The 21,784-nt window shown below is 52.7% G+C and overlaps 1 protein-coding gene across 4 annotated transcripts in view; it reads right to left on the reverse strand.

Moving 5' to 3' along the window:
- The window catches only part of RAB11FIP3 (RAB11 family interacting protein 3), a gene marked incomplete at its 5' end in the record, with an annotated part of 78,563 nt that extends 63,701 nt beyond the window's left edge, over positions 1-14,862 (reverse strand). For all 4 annotated transcript variants that reach the window (XM_080830013.1, XM_080830012.1, XM_080830011.1 and 1 more), the window contains one exon: positions 14,188-14,862. In XM_080830013.1, the coding sequence (XP_080686139.1) occupies positions 14,188-14,862 (675 nt within the window). The remainder of the gene's footprint in view (positions 1-14,187) is intronic.
- Between the last annotated feature and the right edge of the window lie 6,922 nt (positions 14,863-21,784).

The following is a 21,784-nucleotide window of genomic DNA, read 5'->3' on the forward strand; positions in this document are numbered from 1 at the left end:
AGAGATCACAAGTAGGCAGAGAGGCAGGCAGAGAGAAGGGGAAGCAGGCTCTCCGCGGAGCAGAGAGCCCGATGTGGGGCTCGATCCCAGGACCCTGAGATCATGACCTGAGCCAAAGGCAGAGGCTCAACCCACTGAGCTGCCCAGGCGCCCTGTAAGGGATTATTTTTAATCGACTAATAAAAACATATTTCACATACTTTTTCAGCTTCACTTCCTAAGAGAGTCCAGATCAACAGATAAAACTCACATAAACAGAAGTGCTTTTGGGTCCCGATAACACTGAACAGTGTGCAGGGTCTCCAGAGTTTACGGACCAGCAGTCCAGGGTTTCGATCCCAGGGTCCTGTCTCTGTCTGTCAAATAAATAAATAAAATCTTTAAAAATAAAAAAATAAATAAAATTTTCAAAACTTTTAGAAAAGAATAATTTGAAGGGCATTTGCTATCCCTCCTGTACATGTATCAATCACTAACGTCCTTCTACGTTTGCTTCCTGTCGCTTTCTACACACCTGCACTTCTGTGGCAGAACTGTTAGAACTAAGCTGCAGGGGCGCCTGGCCCACTCAGTCGGTATATGGTGCAACTCTTGATCTCAGGGCTGTGAGTTCGAGCCGCACAATGCATACAGAGATCGCTTAAAAAGGAGATTTTTTAAAAACATAAATAAGCTTCAGACATCGTCACGCCTCCCTAAACGCTTCCAGCATATATTTCCTAGGAACGAGGACCATCCTCCTACACAAACCATGATGACACCACTGACCTCAAGTAATCATCTGTCTTCAAATTTCCCCAATTACTCCAATAATGGCCTTCACAGTTGTTCTGCTTCCCTTTAATCCAATTTCTAACTGAGAACCAGGTATTAGTTGTCACAATTCCCCTCCTCTGTCTGAAAGAGTCCCCAACCCTTTTTATGACACGCATTTTCAAGCATCCAGAGCACTGTCCAGTGCCTTGCAGTCTGGGTTGTCGGGTTCTCTCTCACTATCCGACGTCAGCAACGATGCTGACCGCCCCACCACACCCCTCCATCACTGGGAAGTCCGAGCCGATCACACCCGGTCAAGGCGGACTCCGATTCTCCGTTGCCAAGTTCTCCTTTCCCGTTTGGCTCCTTCATCTGTGGAACGACACTCTGGAATGCAGCTCCCACTGTCTCCTCCCTCAAATGTTTACGCCGTGGTTTCTGACAACCGCTGGCCCTCCTCCCTTGAATCGATTATTACCTTGGTTGTCTCAAAACACCGATGCAGGAAAACAATACACGAACCTCCAAGTCTGTCACCTTCCACCCTGGAGTGCATTTGTCAGTAAGGTCTCTAAGGAGCCACGCGCCTTTGGGCTGTCACCAGGACTGGTTTTACTGTGTGCCACAGACTTTAAATTCGATGTACCCTTTATCATCATTACTCTTTTTTGGCACTCCCAATGTCCCAGATTTGCCCACTGGGAACCCATTCAAGCTGCTCTGTTTCTGACATGTCCCCATCAATTTTTGAACACTTCCTCGCTTTCCGGTACAAGATAATCCAGGCTCACAGTAAATTTTGCCCACCTCAAACCTGAAATAAGGCATTTCTCTGAGGATCCCTGGTTCCTTTAGTGGGGAATGGTGTCTGCAACCATGATCTGGGGGTTAGGTGTACCCACCGCTACTAATGTCAGTGCTCCTAGACCCTCTCTGACAACAGAGCTAGATTATTTGATTACTTTACATCATGTCTTCCTACTGATACCCTCCGTTTAAATCCCAAGACAACAGGGTTCTCCTTCACCTTCTCTATACCACTTATACCCTTTCTGCTGGAGAAGCCTGGTTCCCAGCACCTGCACACGCATTTGTTCTATCTGACACACACCCAAAGTGATTTCAGAACGACTGTGTTGATCTATTAATGAACCTACTTCACAGTAAGTTTCTTTGCAGCTTTTTTTCTTTTGAATACAACTCGCTAAAGGTATACAGAGTCCTGTGTTCATGGGACTTGAATTAATCTTTCCCACGTGGTTATGTTATTAATTCGATATACTTCCAGGTTCATTCAATTTGGTTTTCTTTCTATCACAGTTATCTTAATTTGTTTTTGAATATGTAGAGTATCTGGATGACCCAAAGTCAAAGGCACAGAGGCATCTGAGTAGCTCAATGGGTTAAGCGTCTGCCTTCAGGTCAGGCCAAGATTCCGGAGTCCCAGGATCCCAGGATCAGCCCCACATCAGGCTCCCTGCTTAGCAGGAGTCCGCTCCTCCTTATGACTCTCCCCTGTCCCATGCACATGCGCACTCTCTCTCTCAAATGAATAAAATCTTAAAAAAAAAAAAAAAAAGGCAAAGAGACATAAAAAGGTAGACTCAGACAGGTTTCTCCCTCCCATACGCCGTACACCCTGTCCCCACCCCCTCGGGTCAGTCACTCACCTTGGCCCCTCGGCCCCTCCGCCCCTCGGCGCCCTCCTGCACGCATTTCCTCTTCTCCCTAAGTCTGCTTCTCCCTTTCCTCCCTCCACCTCGCCTCCTTACAGCTCCCGCCCGCCCAGCCCCATCCTGCAGCCGGTGGATCTTTTTTTTTTTTTTTTAAAGATTTTTTTATTTGACACAGAGAGAGATCACAAGTAGGCAGAGAGGCAGGCAGACAGAGAGAGGGAAGCAGGCTCCTCGCTGAGCAGAGAGCCCGATGTGGGGCTCGATCCCAGGACCCCGAGATCATGACCTGAGCCGAAGGCAGAGGCTTAACCCACTGAGCCACCCAGGTGCCCCCAGCCGGTGGATCTTAAACCTTGATGAGCTGAGGATCTTGAACGCCACACCAGGAACACAGGTGAGGAGGAAAAGCCTGGTCTGGGGGCCATCAGGTGTGGTTTGTTTGTTTCTTTCTTTTTTCTTCTTTAAAGGTTATTTATTTTTGGTAATCTCTACACCCAGCATGGGGCTCGAACTCACGACCCTGGGATCAAGAATTACACACTCTTCTGACTGAGCCAACCAGGTCCCCAGAGGTGTGGTTTCTTTCCTTTTTGTTTTGTGGTTTGTTTTTCTTTTTCAGATCTTTCTTCGAGAGAGCAAGTGAGCAACCCCGACATCATGACCTGAGCACACATCAGGAGTCAGATGCTTAACTGGCTGAGCCCCCCAGGCACCCCATAAGGTGTGGTTTCTTAATTATGCTTATCAATCCTCTTCATTGGAGCCGAAGTCCGTCACTTAGGGTTCTGCACCTCAGATCCCTCTTTTCTTTTTCTTTCTTTCTTTCTTAATTGTGATAAACCAACCATTTTAAAGATTACAACCGTATCCTGTGACATGAAGTACATCCACGGTGTTGGACAAGTATCGCCGTCATCCATCTCCGGGACTTTTCCAACTTCCCGTTAAGCACGACCTCCCCTCTCCCTTCCCACTCTGGTCTGACTCCTCTACGAGCCTCCCAGCAGAGGGTCACACACCCACTCTTTCTCACCACGATTCTGCAGACGGACTTGTCTACTCTTCCCACTTGCTGCACCTTGGGCTCCCCCCCCTGCCAGTGTGGACAAACCTTCCCCTGTCGCTCTGCAGCCGCACCCTGTCCCGTGAACAGACCTCACTCTTCTTGGACGGACACGACAGTTTCCATATTTCATTCACAGATAATGCTGCAGTGAACACCTGTGTATCTGGTACTTTTTACTTGTGGAAGAACATCCTCAGGGTAAATCACTAGAAGTAGGACAGTCAAGCCAAACGGTCAGTGTGTGTGCAGATACTGCAAACCCCCCTTGATGATAAGGCCTGTACCACTCTGCACCCGCACCAGCAACAGGAGAGCACGTCTGCTTCCCAACAGCCTCACCGACAGAATGTGTTCAAGCGTCTACACTTTTGCCAACATGATGAGGGAGAAATGCATCTAAGTGATTTTAATTTGCATTCATCTTTCTCATCATGAGTGAGGGTGAGCATATTTTCACATGTTTAGTGGCCATTTGTGTATCTTTTCCTGTAGGACGTCTTCATATTTTTTATCCATTTTTCTACCAGGTTTTTGTCTTTTTTCTTTTTTTTTTTAAGATTTTATTTATTTATTTGACAGACAGAGATCACAAGTAGGCAGAAAGGCAGGCAGAGAGAGAGGAGGAAGCAGGCTCCCCGCTGAGCAGAGAGCCCGAAGCAGGGCTTGATCCCAGGATCCTGAGATCATGACCTGAGCTGAAGGCAGAGGCTTTAACCCACTGAGCCACCCAGGCGCCCCTGTCTTTTTTCTTCTGATTTTAAGACTTTATTCATTTATTTGACAGAGAGCTAGCACAAGCAGGGCATACAGCAGAGAGAGAGGGAGAAGCAGAGCCCCCACTGAGCAGGGAGCCTGATGCGGGCTTCTCTCCCTCTCCCTGCCTCTCCTGCTCGTGCACACTCACACGCACACTCTCTCTCTATAACAGTCTTCTAAATAAATACATATAAGAAATTTAATACTACAATATAATCATCAAGCAAAAATATACGTGTGTATATATGTATGTATGTATACGTGTGTGTGTGTATGATTAATCAGTTCACTGGCAGGCAGCTTACTCAAAACAAAAGGTTTACAAAATGCACCTAGCTTGCTCATGACAGTAAAATGCTAAGCACATTGTTTTGTTACCCCACGATTTAGGGCAATAATGGTCTTCTTTTTTTTGGTTTTTTTTTTAAAGATTGTATTTATTTATTTGATGGACAGAGATCACAAGTAGGCAGAGAGGCAGGCAGAGAGAGGAGGAAGCAGGCTCCCCGCTGAGCAGAGAGCCTGATGCCGGGCTCCATCCCAGGACCCTGGGATCATGACCTGAGCCGAAGGCAGACACTTAACTGGCTGAGCCACCCAGGCGCCCCGGCAATAATGGTCTTTACAGTGGCGAACAATTCCTCTTGTCCAAACACATGAACCACCTACCTATAAACAGACTTGCCAAACAGGTGCCACACATCATTCACAGCCTAAGATGATTAAACTTGCTTAAAGAGAAACCAGAACAAATGATGTGAAATGAAAAAGAACAATGACTCTGTGAAGCCTCTGACACTGACATCAGTGATGAGCTCCCAATGCCGCGTCGCCCTAGCTCAAACGGGGCTACCGGCATTGAGCTCACTTCTGACTACAGCATGACTATTTAGCTGTGGGCACAGAAGACTCTAAAACTTTGGTAAAAAATTTTTTAATCATCCAACAAAAGAAAAAGTAAAATAGATTATTTAACAAACTAGAATCCCAAGAGCTGTATATTCTTAAATCCTTCAAGGGCATGGGCCTTTAGAAAATTACCTAGCAGGGGGCACCCGGGGGCTCAGTCAGTGAAGCATCTGCCTTCAGCTTAGGTCGTGATCCCGGGGTCCTGGGAACGAGTCCCGCTCCCTGCCTGGCCGAAGTGGGGCCTGCCCCTCCCTCTCCCACTCCCCCTGCTTGTGCGCTCTCTCTCTCATTCTGTCAAATAAATAAATAAAATCTAAAAAAGAAAAGAAAAAGAAAAACAAAATTACTTAGGCTTTGTTCTCAGATTTCAGCATCCAAAAAAAGGGGGGGGGGGTGCCCGGCTGGCTCATTTGGCTCAGCACCCGACTCTTGATTTCGGCTCAGATCATGATCTCAGGCTTCTGGGATGGAACACCACACTGGGCTCCACACTCAGCGGTGAGCCTGCTTGAGATTCTCTCTCCCTCTGCCTCTGCCCCTCCCCCCACTCATGCTCCCACGCACCAACACACGCATGCTCTCTCTCCCTCCCTCGAAAATAGATAAAAAAAAATTTCTTAAAAATTAGCTAGCATTTCAAGAAAAAAACTAGAAACAGCTAAGATTTTACAATTTTATAAGTATCTAGAGTTTCAAGTCATCAACATACAGACGCTATGTGCCCCTTGGGCTTCTGCCCTATTGTGACACTGGTGATCATGCTCTATTCAAGCCAATAATGCTAAAATGTTACTTGGCCCTTCAATCTGTCTCACACTGAGTGTCGTCCACACTACCAGATGCCCACATATGTCCCTGCAGAGGAGGGGCAGCACCCATTCAAATCCTGCCGCTTCGAGCCCAAGACTGAGCTTGCCCAAAGAGCGTCTTGGAGGCAAGGAGCCAGAACACCTGTTCGAGGGGCACAGACAGAACGTTCAATGTTAAGTCAACACTCGCTCTGGTTTTGAAACTTATGACAAACCCAAGACCACCACAAGATCACAACCAGAGTAATACCAACTTGCCTAAAATTGCCTAAATATTTGGCCGGAAGGGGCGCCCGGGTGGTTCAGATGGTTGGGCATCCACCTTCGGCTCGGGTCATACTCCCAGGGTCCTGGGATCGAGCCCCACATCAGGCTCTCTGCTCAGCAGGAAGCTTGCTTCTCCCTCTTCCACTCCCCCCTGCTTGTGTTCCCTCTCTCGCTGTCTCTCTCTCTCTCTCTCTGCCCAATAAATAAATAAATAAAAATCTTTAAAAAAATATATTTGGATGGAAAAACAAAACTGTACCTTCTGGAAAAATTTATTTTCCTCCCCAACCACAATACTGAATCATTTATCTACTGGTCTCCACTTCTGAAAATTGCAGGGCCATGCTTTTCACCAGAAGTTCTCAGAGTTACTTGTGTTATGAGACACTGAGGAAAGCACAACGCCCACCTCGTAGCCAGCCGTCAAGAATCACAGACACTCTTAGACTATGCATTTTACCAAACACCAACACAGATCAACAGTCTGTCTTTGATAAGCATCTGAACATGTCAATTCAATGTTGTATAACAGTTCATTAAAGGGGCGCCTGGGTGGCTCAGTGGGTTAAGCATCCAACTTGGGTTTCAGCTCAGGTCATGATCTCGTGGTCCTGGGAATGAGCCCCATGTACGGCTCCCTGCTTATCAGGGAGCTTATCAGTCTCCCTCTCTCTCTGCTCCTTCCCTTGCTCCCTTTCTCTCTGAAATAAATAAATCTTTAAAAAAAAGTCAACTGGAAAACCTGCGTTTCTTTAGATGTACTCTGTAAATTGATGTAAAACCTTAACTAAGTCAAAGTAAAACATGTAAGTATCTTATCTTTTTTCAAGATTTATTTATTTGACAGAAAGAGAGAGACAGTGAGAGAGGGAACACAAACGGGGAGCAACAGAGGGAGAGGGAGAAGCAGGCTCCCTGCTTCATGGGGGAGCCTGATGCGGAGCTTGATCCCAGGACTCTGGGATCATGACCTGAACTGAAGGCAGACACTTAATGACTGAGCCACCCAGGCGCCCCAAGCATCTTATCCTTAGAGTGTAATTTTGAGGCGCCTGGGTTGCTCAGTAGGTGAAGCGTCAGCCTTTGGCTCAGGTGACGATCCCAGAGTCCTGGCATTGAGTCCCACACCGGGCCCTCTGCTCATCGGGGAGCCTGCTTCTCCCTCTCCCACTCCCCCTTTGTGCTCCCTCTCCTGCTCTCTGTCAGATAAATAAATAAAATCTTCAAAAACGGGGGGGGGGGGCGCCTGGGTGGTTCAGTGTTAATAAGCCTCTGCCTCTGGCTCAGGTTGGGATCGAGCCCCGCACTGGTGTCTGCTCAGCAGGGAGCCTGCTTCCCCCTCTCTCTCTGCCTGCCTCTCTGCCTACTTTTGATCTCTCTCTCTGTCAAATAAATAAATCTTTTTCTTAAAAAAGAGTGTAACTTTTATTTCTAAAGATTGTAATAGAATTTTTTACTAGATTTCCTTTTTATACTATTTGAAATTTATAATACATATATAGGCACTACTTTCCAAGACAAAATAAAAATCACTAACATAACAAAATTTGGCCGGTACCTCAAATGAAACCGACCCCATTCCTACAGACCCTCTCGCGCCACACAAATACAGCTTCCCAATACACACATGTACACACGCAAACAACTAGAACTAATTTTTAGGGTTTCCTTCAAGACTCTTCCACGTGGGTAATTTTCACATAGTTAAAACCGTGGCATACAGGGCGCCTGGGTGGCTCAGTGGGTTGGGCCTCTGCCTTCAGCTCAGGTCATGATCCCAGGATCCTAGGATTGAGGCCCGCATCGGGCTCTCTGCTCAGCGAGGAGCCTGTTTCTCTCTCTGCCTGCCTCTCTGCCTACTTGCGATCTCTCTCTGTCTGTCAAAGTGAATAAATAAAATCTTAAAAAAAAAAAAAAAAGCCGTGATACATACACCACTCTCCTCATCTCAGAAGAACTAATAAGAAGTACTTCTGGGACTGTCATTCTCGCTTTTAAGGGCTACGTAACAGTGTCCAGGGGATCCCTAATTCTTCTGCCCGATATTTCAATTTTTTTTAAAGGTTTTATTTATTTATTTGACAGAGAGAGATCACAAGTAGGCAGAGAGGCAGGCAGAGAGAGGGTGGGGGAAACAGGCTCCCCACTGAGCAGAGAGCCTGATGCAGGACTCAATCCCAGGACCCTGAGACCATGACCTGAGCCGAAGGCAGACACTTAATCCACTGAGCCACCCAGGCACCCCTGATACTTCAATTTTAACAGATGTTTAGACCCTGTTTCCAGAACTTAAACAAAGTAAGTGTAAGCTAAGCAATCCATCAGCTTGGTGCCACTGACAGCCTGATCCGGGTGGTCTACACGGAATTAAATTCCTCCCGTATGTCAGATCCTATGATGGAATGACCCCTCGCGTTTCTAAATCCTCCCAGAAACAACTGAACTTTAGGTTTCCTTTAGGCAACTGGTATCAGAGATCTCCAATTTCAAAAGACAGGTCAAAAAGCGGGTTCCCAACAGGAGAGACGGGACTTGGACCGTTTTTGTGCCATGAAGCATTTCTGACACATATCCTAATTTACATTTTAACACTCTGTAGTTATCTCTGGGAAGTGAGATTATAGAGGATTTCTCTCACTTTGCTTACTGATATCATTCAGTTTCATCATGTAATTTCGATTCTATCCAGAGTGATCTCAGCTGTATACAAATCTCTGTGGGGATGTGTAGAAAAAAGTCTGGAAGGAGATGCACTACAATGCTACAGGTGTTTCTCTCAGAACAGTGGCATTCTTGGCTATTTTTTTGTTTTACATGTTATATCACTTTGCATTTTCCAATTTTTTAATAATACGCATGTGTTACTTTTATAATACAAAAGAGCCATTTTAAGACACTAACGAAGTTACCTGTGACCCAAGCACAGCGAGGAGCGTCGCCTGCCTTTCAGCAATTCCTTCAACATGCAGACCGAGAGCCGCGCACACACCCCCACACCAGCTCCCACAGGCACCTGCTCCCACACCTGTGTCCATTCCCTCTCTCACGCAGATACACTCACACTCAAATTCCAGGCTAGGAACGAAACGGGAAGGGCACTGACGCGACGCAAGGTGGGGCCGCCTGTCCCCAGGAACTTCCAGCCGCTCACCAGCAGGGCTGCGGGACGGAGACGCAGGGAGACCTGAGTACCGACACTTCCCTCAGCAGCCTACTTACACAAGCGCCGAAAAGGACCATGCCTCCAAGGTCCCTGGAGGGCATCCAGCATTTCAACGTGGAGGTGCTCTGGACAGGATCAGTGACTATCGAGATGGAAACATGTATGTGTGCGTAACCTTAAAATGTGGAGATAATCTTTATGATTATAATTAATTCCTTTGAAAAATATTCGTTTTAGGATGAGCTGGTCACAGCTACAAAAACATCAGCCCTCTTGACGTGGGAAACAACGGCAGAAGAAAAACTATTAAATTTCCTTACTACCTAGAGCCCCACTGACAAGTCCTTGAAACAGGCAGAGTGACATTCTTCCAGGGCCTGCTGAGGGCCAAAGGCAATCCGAGCCCAACCCCTCTTACCTCCTCCCCCCCCCATCACCCCCCCCCCCCCGCAACCTGTAAGTCTCCTCTAACATACAAAAATTCCTTTGGAGTTAACCTGTAAGTCTCCTCTAACATACAAAAATTCCTTTGGAAACTCCCTTTATCTCTACCCCTGAGATACATGTTGGCAATCATCCCCCAAGCATGTGGCCCACGGCGACACACACCTGAACAGTCTCATGACCCAGGTTTCATTAGACGGTCATAAATGACCTTTACCCGACAACGGCCAACCCCCTCAAGGTCCTGGAAACCTTGCTTCCAAAATTCCTCAGAGATTTATGCTTTTCTTAACCCCCTCCCAACTTGAAAGTAATATAATGAGCCACTCCTCACCACCCCAGTGCAGCTCTTTCTGCCCACGGGTCCTGGCCTCCTGCTTTTAAAACCACATTTGGGGAGGCTGGCGCCTGGATGGCTCAGTGGGTTAAGGCTCTGCCTTCGGCTCAGGTCATGATCTCAGGGTCCTGGGATCCAGCCCCGCATCGGGCTCTTTGCTTGGCAGGGAGCCTGCTTCCTCCTCTCTCTCTGCCTGCTTCTCTGCCTACTTGTGATCTCTCTGTCAAATAAATAAATAAGATCTTTTAAAAAATAAATAAAAAATAAACAAAACCACATTTTTGCGCCAAAGACGTCTCGAGAATTCTTTCTTGGCCGTCGGCTTCAAACCCTAACATTCTTTTCTACATCCCTCTCAGTATGAAGGGGTCATGTTGATGAAGACTCTTCAGAAATGGTCGAGGCCTTAAAAATAACCTATCCCAACCTGGCAGCTAGCGCCTGGGTGGCTAGGACCACAAAGTCCTGTCCCAGCAAGAGCAACGAGAAAACTGCCCCGCAGTCCTTCCTCTCCTTCCCTCTGCTGACCACCACCAGCACCGTGTCCCGTTACCCCACATCTGATCTACCGCCAGATGAGGTAAGGGGACCCACACACATCATGACACTGCTCAAGAAAGACCGACACAGCAGCCGTCTGTTTTATAAGTAGGAGCTGCAGCCATGAAAAATTCAGGTAACCGGCTTCAATAATTTAAAATTGCTCCTTCACACACAGGTTACTCAACATGCTACCTTTGTGTACCTGACCGTACCGGAGAACAATCTAGCTGCTGTCATCAAGAACCGTAACGTGACCAGCCTCGGAGCCTCTCGCGGGCCCTATTTTGAAATCTCACGGCGGAGAGTACAGAGACTTAGGGTCGCTGCTGCTGTTACCCACCTTATCTCTTCCCAGTGCCTCTGAAAAACCCCGGCTGTTTCTCTCATCTCTTATCTCTTACAGAGACGTACTTTGGTGCAGACAGCGAGATTCTCGGCCAGGCACACGCTTCCCAGACCGCGTGTGGGGCTGCGCGGAGGCACGGAGCCGGCGGAGACTGCGCGGCGGCCTGGGTGCTCCCTCTTCTTCTGCAGTGTTCAGGGCTTTTCATTTTAAAAGTTTAAAAATACTCATCATGAGGTGGAATTTCTCAGTTTTCTTTAAACTACTTCACTATCCGGGCACCCGGGTGGCTCAGTCGGTTAAGCCTCGACTTGGGCTCAGGTCAAGATGGGGGGTGTCCTAGGATTCAGGTGGCAGTAAAGGGCTCGATGCCCCGCAGGGAGTCTGCTTCTCCCTGTCCCTCTGCCCTCCACCCCCGCTCCGGCACAGGCACGCACGCGCTCCCCCTAATACATAAAGTCTTTAAAAATAAATAAACAGGGGCGCCTGGGTGGCTCAGTGGGTTAAGCCGCTACCTTCGGCTCAGGTCATGATCCCAGGGTTCTTGGGATCAAGCCCCGAGTCGGGCTCTCTGCTCAGCAGGGAGCCTGCTTCCCTTCCTCTCTCTCTGCCTGCCCCTCTGCCTACTTGTGATCTCTGTCAAATAAATAAATAAAATCTTTAAAATAAATAAATAAACAAACTACTCCACTATCAGACACTATTTTTTCTCTTAGCTCCTCTATAATGCATTCTGACATCAGACTTGGAAAAAGCAATCCTGAGTCATAATAAAGGCCAGCAAAGCTTACACACGGGCCCAAAACCAACCCTTCATCACTCTGTAAATTATCCGCTCCAAAGCAAGAGCTCTCCTCCACCGTCCCAGGAAGCTTGTCCAAGTCCAGGTACTGAGACGACCACTCCCAGGACTGCCTCTTCCAGAGCAGTCTCAGACAGCAGGGCGGCGACGCCACAGATCTCCCCATACACGGCCATCCCCCCAAACCCCAAGTCACCTGGGCTTTGCCCCCAAATTTAAAATTCCACCAGGAGAGGAGTACTTGGGTGGCTCAGGTTTCGGCTCAGGTCATGATCTCAGGGTCCGTACCCTCCCTTGTCCTCCCCCTCTCCCACTCTCCCTCATCGGTGCGTGCTCTCGCTCCCTCTCCCCACAATAAATAAATAAAATCTCAAAATTCCACCAGGAGCTATCAGAGCAAAGAATTCCGACTCATTTCTACTTTGTGATTACAAGAAAGCTTTTTCCCACTGTGATGGACAAGGACAGTTACAAAAGGTGTTTCTCAAATGAAAAGGACTTTACGAAAGTCAGTAACGCGAAACTCTGTGGAAGTATTTTCACGGTCCGAATCTAGTAACCTGGGAGCCACCTCAAGGTTGTGAGCTCATCCCTGCTCGAGCACTGACCATGCATGAGGGCTTGCGAAATTATTCATCCGTCCCGGGCTTCCAGTCCCTGCCTGTAGAGAGAGATGGAAAACGCCTGCCTAGGGCGCCTGGCGGCTCAGTGGGTTAAAGCCTCTGCCTTCGGCTCAGGTCATGATCTCAGGGTCCTGGGATCAGCCCCGAATCGGGTTCTCTGCTCGGCAGGGACCCTGCTTCCTCCTCTCTGCCTGCTTCTCCGCCTACTTGTGATCTCTGTCTGTCAAATAAATAAATAAAATCTTAAAAAACAAAAACAAAAAAACAAAACCCTGCCTACTACGGCCCCAGAAACAGTGGCGACCCAGAGAAAACACACCTGAGCTTCACGGAAGCCACAGAGTGCGGTCTCAGAGCCAGGTCCGCACAAACAAGAACAAGTGGACCCCCCAGCACCTGTGACTGGTGCGCGGAGGAAGGCTCTGTCTGGAGAGAAGACACAAGGATGCGCCCAGTGCTCTGGAGCCCAGCGGCAGGAAGGAAAAGCAGAAAAAGACACTGGCCCAGCAATCGCAATCCGAGCCGCCCACAGGGCACGCGGTCAGTCACACAGCTCTGTGCCCACCAGACTGCGAGGTGGGGCCCGCCGCAGCAATGCCTTCCACACAGACCAAACACAAGCAGTGCTGACCCCACCGGGCGGGACGCCCACACGGACACCGCCATCCTCCCGGGCTGGCGACTCAGCTCAAGGAGCCGCGAGGGGGGACCCACATCTTCACACCCACAGCTCCGACAGCCCGAGGGGCCTTGGACACCCGTTGGCACGGGGATCCCTCACGGAGGTTTCCGCAGCTTACAAACGACACCCTCAACACCAGGCGTGAACTGCACCTCTTCCCCTGAAGCCCTCGCGGCTGGACGGCACTGCACACTCGAGCCCCCACTTACAGGTCTGCAGTCAGGGCAACACGAACACCAGCGAACCGGCGTGCCAGGGACCCTGCAGCGTTCAGTGCGAACACCAGGGGCCTACCGGGTGTCTCCCGCGACCCTGCGTGAGCGCCTTTCTCTCCACCTAAACTTCCCCAGGTGCTAGATCCAGGCCAAGGACAGATCCCGACGCCCCTCCTCGGCGGCCGCCCGCCACCCATGACGCACCGCACTGTGCACTCGTCACCTGTCGGCACCTCTGGCTCCCGCAGGAGGCGGCGCGCGGCTGGCGCTGGGCTCCCGGTACTCTCCGCCCTGCACCCGCGCCCCATCCTCTGCGGCCAGTTTCCCTCCGTCCCGCACTCAAGGGGAGCACGGAAACTTCCCGCCTTCGCTCAAGGGCAGCCGAGGCGGAACCGGCGCCCGCCGCGCCGCCCAGTGCGCTCAGAGCAGCATGCGTCCCTTCGCACGATGTCCAGCGGCCAGCCGCGCCCGGGCCTTCGCGGTGCCTTCAACCGAGCGGCCCAGGACCCTCAGCTCGGGGACTCTCTGGGCCGTGCTTCGCTGCGGGGCCCTTCGATCCGGGCCCCTCTACGCGTGGCCGGGAGCTCCCCCCGCGGGCAAACACCCAGCCTGCGCGGCTCGGGAGGACGGGGTGGGGGGAGGGGGCAGGGAGAGAGGGTGAGTCTCCCCAAACGGGGGAGCCGAACGTCAGCGAGCCGGGCCCGAGCGGCCGACAGCAGCGAGGACAGCGCGCGCTGCCCGGCCGCGGAGGTCCGTGCCGGCCGGGCGCAGGGCCCGGGGGCGCTCGCCCGGTTACCTGCTCTGCCCCGTAGACCGTGGCGAACTGGACGAAGTCCTCGATGCGGACGAAGCCGTCCCCGTCGCCGTCCAGGGCGTCGAACACGGCTCGAAGGCGGGGGCCGTCCTCCGGACACGCCGCGGGCTCGCTCGGGAGCGGGCAGGTCTGGCTGAAGTCCGAGGGCCGGTCCGAGTGCCCGGGACCCACGTCGAGCGTCAGCTCGTCCCCCGCGGGCGAGGGGAAGCCGGGGAAGAAGTCGACCGCGCCCCTCACGTGCCGGCTGTGCCCGGAACCCTGCACGCGGAGAGAGGGGCTCTCCGGGCGAACCGGGGCTCCGTAATCCGCTGGCTCCTCAGTCCAGGACAGAAGCGGGCCGAGTTCCGGCAGCTGCCGGCCGGGGCCGGGGCCGTGGCCGGGGCCGGGGCCCGGGTCCGCGCAGGCGGCCCGGCCCGGCAGCAGGTAAGAGGTGCCCGGGCCCGGGGCAGGCGCCCAGGAGCTCTCGGGGCGCGCGTCCGGCCCCGGGGCTCGCCCGGCGCTCAGGTCCGCCCCGGCATCGGCGCAGGCCGCGGCCTCCGGGGCGCCGGGCTCCGGGCGCGGGGCGGGGGCGGCCCCCGGCCGGTCGGGCCCGCCGGGCTCGGCGTCGGGGCACGGGCCGCCCGCGGGGGAGGCCGGCCGGCCCGGCTCCATCTTCATGGGCGCGCCCCCGGCCGCGGCGCAGGCCCGCGAGGCCAGTGGTGCGGCGGGCGGCGCGGGCGGCAGACAAAGGCGCTCAGGGCGCGGCGGCGGGCGCGGGCATCCCCGCGGCGGCGCGGGCGGGCGCGCGCGGGGCGCCCGGGCTGCTCGGGCTGGCGCTCGGGCCCTGCTCCGCCCTCGCCCATCTTCGCGCGGCGCCTCAGCTGCCCTCGGCCCGGCGGCGCGGCGGGCGCGGGCCCATGGCGGCGGCGCGGCGGGCGCGGGAGGGCGCTGAGGCGGCGGCGGCGGCGGCGGGGGCGGTGGCCGAGCCGGCAGGCGCCGCGGAGGCCTGTGAGGAGGACGGCGAGGAGGCCGCCGAAGAGGAGGCTGAGGTGCCCGCGGTACCCGAGCGAACGCCGCCGCCACCGCCGCCGCCGCCGCCGCCGCCCGCGCCCCGCCTTCCGTCGGGCCTGACGTCAGCGCGTCGCGGCGCCGCAGGCCCCGCCCCCGCAGGCCCCGCCCCTCGCGGGCCTTCCTTAAAGGCGGGCGCCGCGGCGCAGGGTCTCGCGGCTGGTGGCGGGGGCAGCGGGTTCCGTCTCCTTCTGGCCGGCGGGTCCGGTCTGGTCCGGCCCGGGAGGGGCCGGGACCCGGGACCGGCGGTGTCTGTCACCGCCCGGGCGCGCGCGGCGCCGGGCGCGGGGGAGGACCGCGGGGTGGGCACCTGTCCCGACGGGGCCGGGTCCCGCCTGCGCGGAGCGGCCTGGCGGACGCCGGAGCGCGGGGCGCGACCCTGCTGGGCCCGGGGGAAGCGCGCGCGGCCGGGCACCGCCGGCGGGGGACGGGTGGGCAGCGGCCGCGGCGCAGCCGGCGTGCCGCGGCCCTGCGAGCGCCGACGGAGCGCCCGGTGAAGCGCCGGCGCCTGTCTGGGACCCACCGCGAAGCTCCGGTCCGGGGGGAGGCGGCGGTCCTGGCCGGCCTGCCGTCGCGCCGCCCCAGCGCGGTCTCGGACCGCTGACGTCCGCTGCCCTAGAGGTCGCCGGTGTCCGTGGGGACGCAGGGCGCCCGAGAGGCGCGAAAGTGGGGACGTGCGGGTTAGGAGCAGGTGAGCCGCAGGCGAGGGGCTAAATTTAGCCTGTAACGAAGCGTATCCGGGGAAGGTATGAACTGGTATTTTTACAGGCCGTGGGCACCAGCACCAGATCCGTTTCATAAGCAGCTCTGGCAAGAACCGAAGGAAACTGAACCTCTGTTTCCAAGTGTACAGTGGGAACAGGGCGGTAATTACGTGAGTCATCCCCGGCGACAAAATCCCAGGGCTCGCACGACCAGATTTTGTAAGGTTGGCATTGGGAACACGGAGCCAAGGGATCCTCCTCCCCGAATTTATCAGTTCCTTTTGGGTGCTGTATGCTCTCATGAGGAAGATGTTAAGTTCAGAGAGAAAAAAAAAAGAATCCTCTCCAGTTTTGGCGACAGTCTGATGTCTAGCCGATGCACTTGGTGGCCTGGGTGGCTGACAGGCCCCAGCATGCATGACATGCACAAGCCGGTCGTGAAACAAGTGACGAGTTCCATGAGCACCTGGCTGGCTCGGTCAGCAGAGTGTCTGACTCTTGATCTTGGGGCCTGGCACTGAAGCCCCACACTGTGAGCAGACATTACTAAAAAACGGACAAGTTCCCGGTGGAGCGCTCCAACGTCTTCCAGCATCCCCTCCGTGGTGCCGCTTCAATGTGCTCCTCCACACCTACCCTATGCACATTTTTTGAGGGCTTATTTATTTATTTTGGGGGGGAGGGGCAGAGGGAGAGAGAATCTTACAGCAGACTCCACACTGACTGCAGAGCCCAACAGTGGACTCAATCCCACGACCCTGAGATCACCAACTGAGCCGAAACCAAGAGTGAGATGCTTAACCAACTGTACCACCCAGCTGCCCCACAATACGTGTTTTAATTGAACCTAGTACCTGTTACACAGAAGAGGAAGGGAGGGTCGGGTTCAGCTCCCATAGGTTGGATTTGGGGTCCGGGTGAAAGTCTGTGAACACCTACCTCTGTGACTCTCCTTTTGAAAAGTACTTGGATAACCGCTTATCTTAGGAACTCTCCAAGCAGGTGGATTTCATTGACCCCTCTTCCTTGGTGATCTTTGGCTTGTAGGGAGAGGGGGGAAGATGAAGACCAGAGATAGATAGATAGATAGGCGGATGATAGATAGAAGATGAAGATGAGCAAGATGACTCAGCAGAGTCCTGGCACAGCCCTGTTGCACCTGCCAGGGGACCTGAGGGAAAGGGGTTAAGAAACCTCACTTGGAAGGTAAGCTTGTCTCTTCCAGGGTAGGACTCCTTCATCACCTGGATGAGATCTGGCCATGGACAGCAGGAAGAGGAGGGTGACAGGCAAGGTTCAATTTGATCACAAATCTACTTTAAAAAGAAAGTATTTTTAAGCTCAAACTCATGACCCCAAGATCAAGAGTCACATACTCCTCTGACTGAGCCAGCCGGGCACCCCACAAACCTACTTTTTTAATGCATGTTCTTAAAAACCTGGAGGAGAGACACCAAAATTATAGTAGCCATTTACATATGGTTTCCCCTATCCATGCTAGTCCTATGAATTTAAAATGCATCAGTCGGGGCACCTGGGTGGCTCGGTGGGTTAAGGCCTCTGCCTTCAGCTCAGGTCATGATCCCACATCGGGCTCTCTGCTCAGTGGGGAGCCTGCTCTCTCTGTCCGCTTCTCTGCCTACTTGTGATCTCTGTCAAATAAATAAATAAAATCTTTTAAAAAATTAAAATGCATCAGTCAGTTAAGCATCCAACTCTTGATCTCGGCTCAGGTCATGATCTCAGGGCCATGAGATCAAGTCCCACGTTGGGCTCCACACTCAGTGGGGGGTCTGCTTGGGATTCTCTCTGTCCTCTCCTTCTGCAACCCTGCCCTGCTCATGTGCTCGCTCGCTCTCTCTCTCGAATAAATAAATAATAAATAAAAAGGCATCATGTCTTTATTTCAACTTCACTGGGTGTTAGTGTGGTTGAGTGTTTCTTATCGTGTTTACTGACCACCTGGGATCCTAAGTCCATGAACCACCCAGTCCTAGTACTTGCTTGTTTTTCTACCGGAGTCTCTGATTTTTTCTTTAGATAAAATTCAGGGTTTTTTTGTTTTTTTTTTTTAAGATTTTATTTATTTGAGAGAGAGAGAACATGAGCAGAGAGAGGGGCAGAGGGAGAGGGAGAAGCAGGTTCCCGGCCGAGCAGGGAGCCTGATGCAGGGCTGGATCCCGGGACCCTGACGTCATGACCTGAGCCGAAGGCAGAGGCTTAACCCACGGAGCCACCCAGGCGCCCCTAAAATTAGTTATTAATGTTACAAAGGTCTTCTCCCTGCCTGGCGGTTGGGGCTGCAAAGAATGAATGGGAGGGCACAATTTAGTCCATAGTAACTTGAAAGAGACATTTAGAACAGATACAATGGACCAAGGATTGGTTTCCAGAATACACAAAGAATTCCTCAAAAAACACAAGAACAGGGGCGCCTGGGTGGCTCAGCGGGTTAACGCCTCTGCCTTCGGCTCAGGTCATGATCCCAGGGTCCCGGGATCCAGCCCCGCATTGGGCTCTCTGCTCAGCGGGGAGCCTGCTTCCCTCTCTCTCTGCCTGCCTCTCTGCCTACTTGTGATCTGTCAAATAAATAAAATCTTTAAAAAAAAAACACACACACAAGAACAGCAACCCAGGAGAAAAAAGAGCGATGAGTGACAGTAAGCAGTTCTGGAGCAGGAAGCCCAGGGGGCCATGTGCACATAGACGGAAGCTGGACCCCATCAGTAATCACGGGGATGAGCAAAGGTACCATCTGACGCCAACTGGAGTAAAAATCACATCTGATACCAGCAGAGGACGGGGATTCCTGTTCCTCAGACAGCTGAGGGTCCAGGTGTGCAAGCTCACTTTCTCTAATTAATTAATTTTTTAAAGAGTGGAGTGATGATGAGAACCCAGATCAGAGAATTGGGAGGCAGATTCTTGGGGCATGGAAAAGACCCCCTCCCAAGGGGTCCTTCCCTCATGAGCACCGGGGGCCGGGCTGGGCTGCACATCGGTGCTCCGAGCTAGCCCTGCACCCCAGAGCTCAAGGTCCAGGCAGGAGCCAGCTAGTGGTCAAGTGGGAGCCCCGTGCAGGGCACTGTAGGACAGGGGGTACCCCAGGAAGCCTGTGAAGGTGGCCTGGAGATGGACACAGGAGAGAGACCGAGCTCTGATGGGGCCAGGGTGAGGAAGGAGCGGGAACACCAAACAGCCTAAGTCGGTGCCCCAGAAAAAGGGATCCCAGACCCAGCAGAGGGCCCGGTGCCCCTTCCTCCTGTCCCCACCTCTCAGTTACGTGTTGGTTCCCCTCCTCCTCATGCAGCCTCTTCTCCACATAGCCACCCAGTCTGGTTGGTCTCTTTCTGGCTGGTCTCTTCCCTGCCCTCCCAGGCCCTGAGCTGTCACCCTGGCCAGGTGGCTTGGGGACAAGGGGGCAGGTGGAGATGAGAGGCGATTAACAAAGCGTGGGAGGGAACTTCCGCAGGCGATGGGCGATTGGGTGGGGTTTTCATGGCTCCAGGCCAAGGGCAGATCGCCTCAAATGACACACCTTACGTATGTGCAACTTAGCGCACGTCAGCTACATGTCAACCAAGCTATAAACAACAGCTTCAGGCCAAATGTTTACTTATTTACCTGAGAGGGAGCGAGCACGAGTGAGGGGAGGGACAAGCTGACTCCCTGCTGAGCACAGACCGCTGGCCACTGGGCTCAGTCCCAGGACCCCGAGATCGTGACCTGGGCCGAAATTGAGAGCCGGATGCTCAAAGGACTGGGCCACCCAGGCGCCCCAGGACAAAGACTTTCAAATTACAATTTTGAAAACCAAATTAACATTTTGTGTTCGGTAAGTACACTCAGAAGGAAGCCAATTTTCAGTGTAGATCACACTCTCCCCAGTAGAGTCCTGGAGTTGAGAGCACAGAGCCACACTTGTGTTTACTGATATTTTATTCGGTGGGGAAGGATTTTTTTTGTCACCTTCAAATTTAGTAAAGTACATTTCTTAGAGTAAAAATAGAACATCAGTTTGTAAAGCACAATGTAACTCCTCCTGACTCAGCCTGGGTTTGGGTGATTTTCTCACTTAAACATTTCCCTCTGAAGTTGCGGGCACCTGCTCCCATCTTCCCATGAAGACAGGCCTCGCCCATAGCCCCCTGCCCAGAGCACACTGTAGCCCACAATCTGCACCCACCCCCTCTCCCCCAAGGCCAAGACCGTGGCCAGGGAAATGGGCATGAGGAGCCAGCAAGGAGAGGTTTGCACAGGATTCAGAACTTGTTTTTTTGGCCTCAGGTCATACTTTCCAAAGTTCCCATCATCCTTCTCCCACTGTGTAAAAATTGTCCAAATTATTGTGTGGTGGTGGAGGAGTTAAAAGTTAATTCCGTATATTTTCTGTTGTTTTATTTAAATTCAATTAATTAACATACAAAGTATTATTGGTTTCAGAGGTAGAGGTCGGGGATCAGTCTTATGTGACACCTGGTGCTCATTACGTAATTCTGTATATTTCCGATGGACATTTCTCAGCCTTCATCAGACACCTGCTGGGGCTCCTGGATGGCTCAACTAGTTGAGTGTCTGACTCCTGGTTTCCGCTCAGGTCGTGATCTCAGGGTTCTGGGATCAAGCCCAGCATGCTGGACTGTGTGCTCAGTGGGGGGTCTGCTTGTCCCTCTCCCCCTGCCCCTCCCCTTACTTGTGCTCACTCTCAAATAAATTAATTAAATTAAAAAAAAAAAAAAAGAGGGGCGCCTGGGTGGCTCCGTGGGTTAAGCCTCTGCCTTCAGCTCAGGTCATGATGTCAGTGTCCTGGGATCGAGCCCGGCATCAGGCTCTCTGCTCAGCGGGGAGCCTGCTTCCCCCTCTCTCTTTGCCTGCCTCTCTGCCTACTTGTGATCTCTGTCGAATAAATAAATAAAATCTTTAAAAAAAAATACCTGTCAGGTACTGTCTCCATGAGATGCTCTGAAATACAGATGCGAGGACATGCCCCTCAGACTCCAAAACTTGACAATAAAGTTAGCCTCTGCGAGTTCAGTTAATGAAATCCACACCGATTACATTTGTCACCTGAAGAATTAATGCAAGATTTAATCAAAATACATGAGAAAAGAGTTACGGACTCCCCTACCCACTGGCAAGGTTCTATGGGTCTCCTCACAGAGACCTGTGCTAGAGTCCACGGAGAAATAGGGAATGAACCAATTCCCTGTCGGTGTGGGTCTGTTTCGCTGAAGCACCAAGTTAGAATGAGCCGGGGAAAGGGAAGTCCGGGGAAAGGTTCAGTCTCTCCCACGTTCCCCAGGACAGAAGGGCTGAGTTGGACAGAGCCCTAGTCCTGAGATGTACGGGGGAACGTAGACAGGGCATCAGAGCAGGCAGCCTCTGCTGTCTTCCAACTGGCCCTTGGGCGTCACCAGAGAGGGGCCCCAAGACCCCTGGTCACAGGAAAGGAGTACGCGTGTGCGCACACGTTATCGGCATGGCGGGCTGCATATCAGACTTTGGTGAGTTTGCTGGGTGAGTCAGGGTCCACACGGGACGGTCTGCAAACACGCACATTCTAGAAGCAGCCCCTCTCCGGGCCCATGGCTATTACGGGAGTCGTCTCAGAAGGACACCAGGCCTCGCTGCAGCAAGACTGAGTCTCTGTGCAGAGCCAGGAACGAGCAGGACCCTCCCCTGGACACGCAGCATAGCGTGGGCCCTGACCGCTGGGCGTCAGGCTGGCTCTCACCCATACGGTAAGGACAAAACGACGTGAAGGTCAGACAGAGGAACGTCTGCTGAGCCTCAGATTTTCTTTTAAAGATTTTATGTATTTATTTGAC

Source organism: Martes martes (genome assembly GCF_963455335.1).
Source record: "Martes martes genome assembly, chromosome: 18".
NCBI classification, from domain to species: Eukaryota; Metazoa; Chordata; class Mammalia; order Carnivora; family Mustelidae; genus Martes; species Martes martes.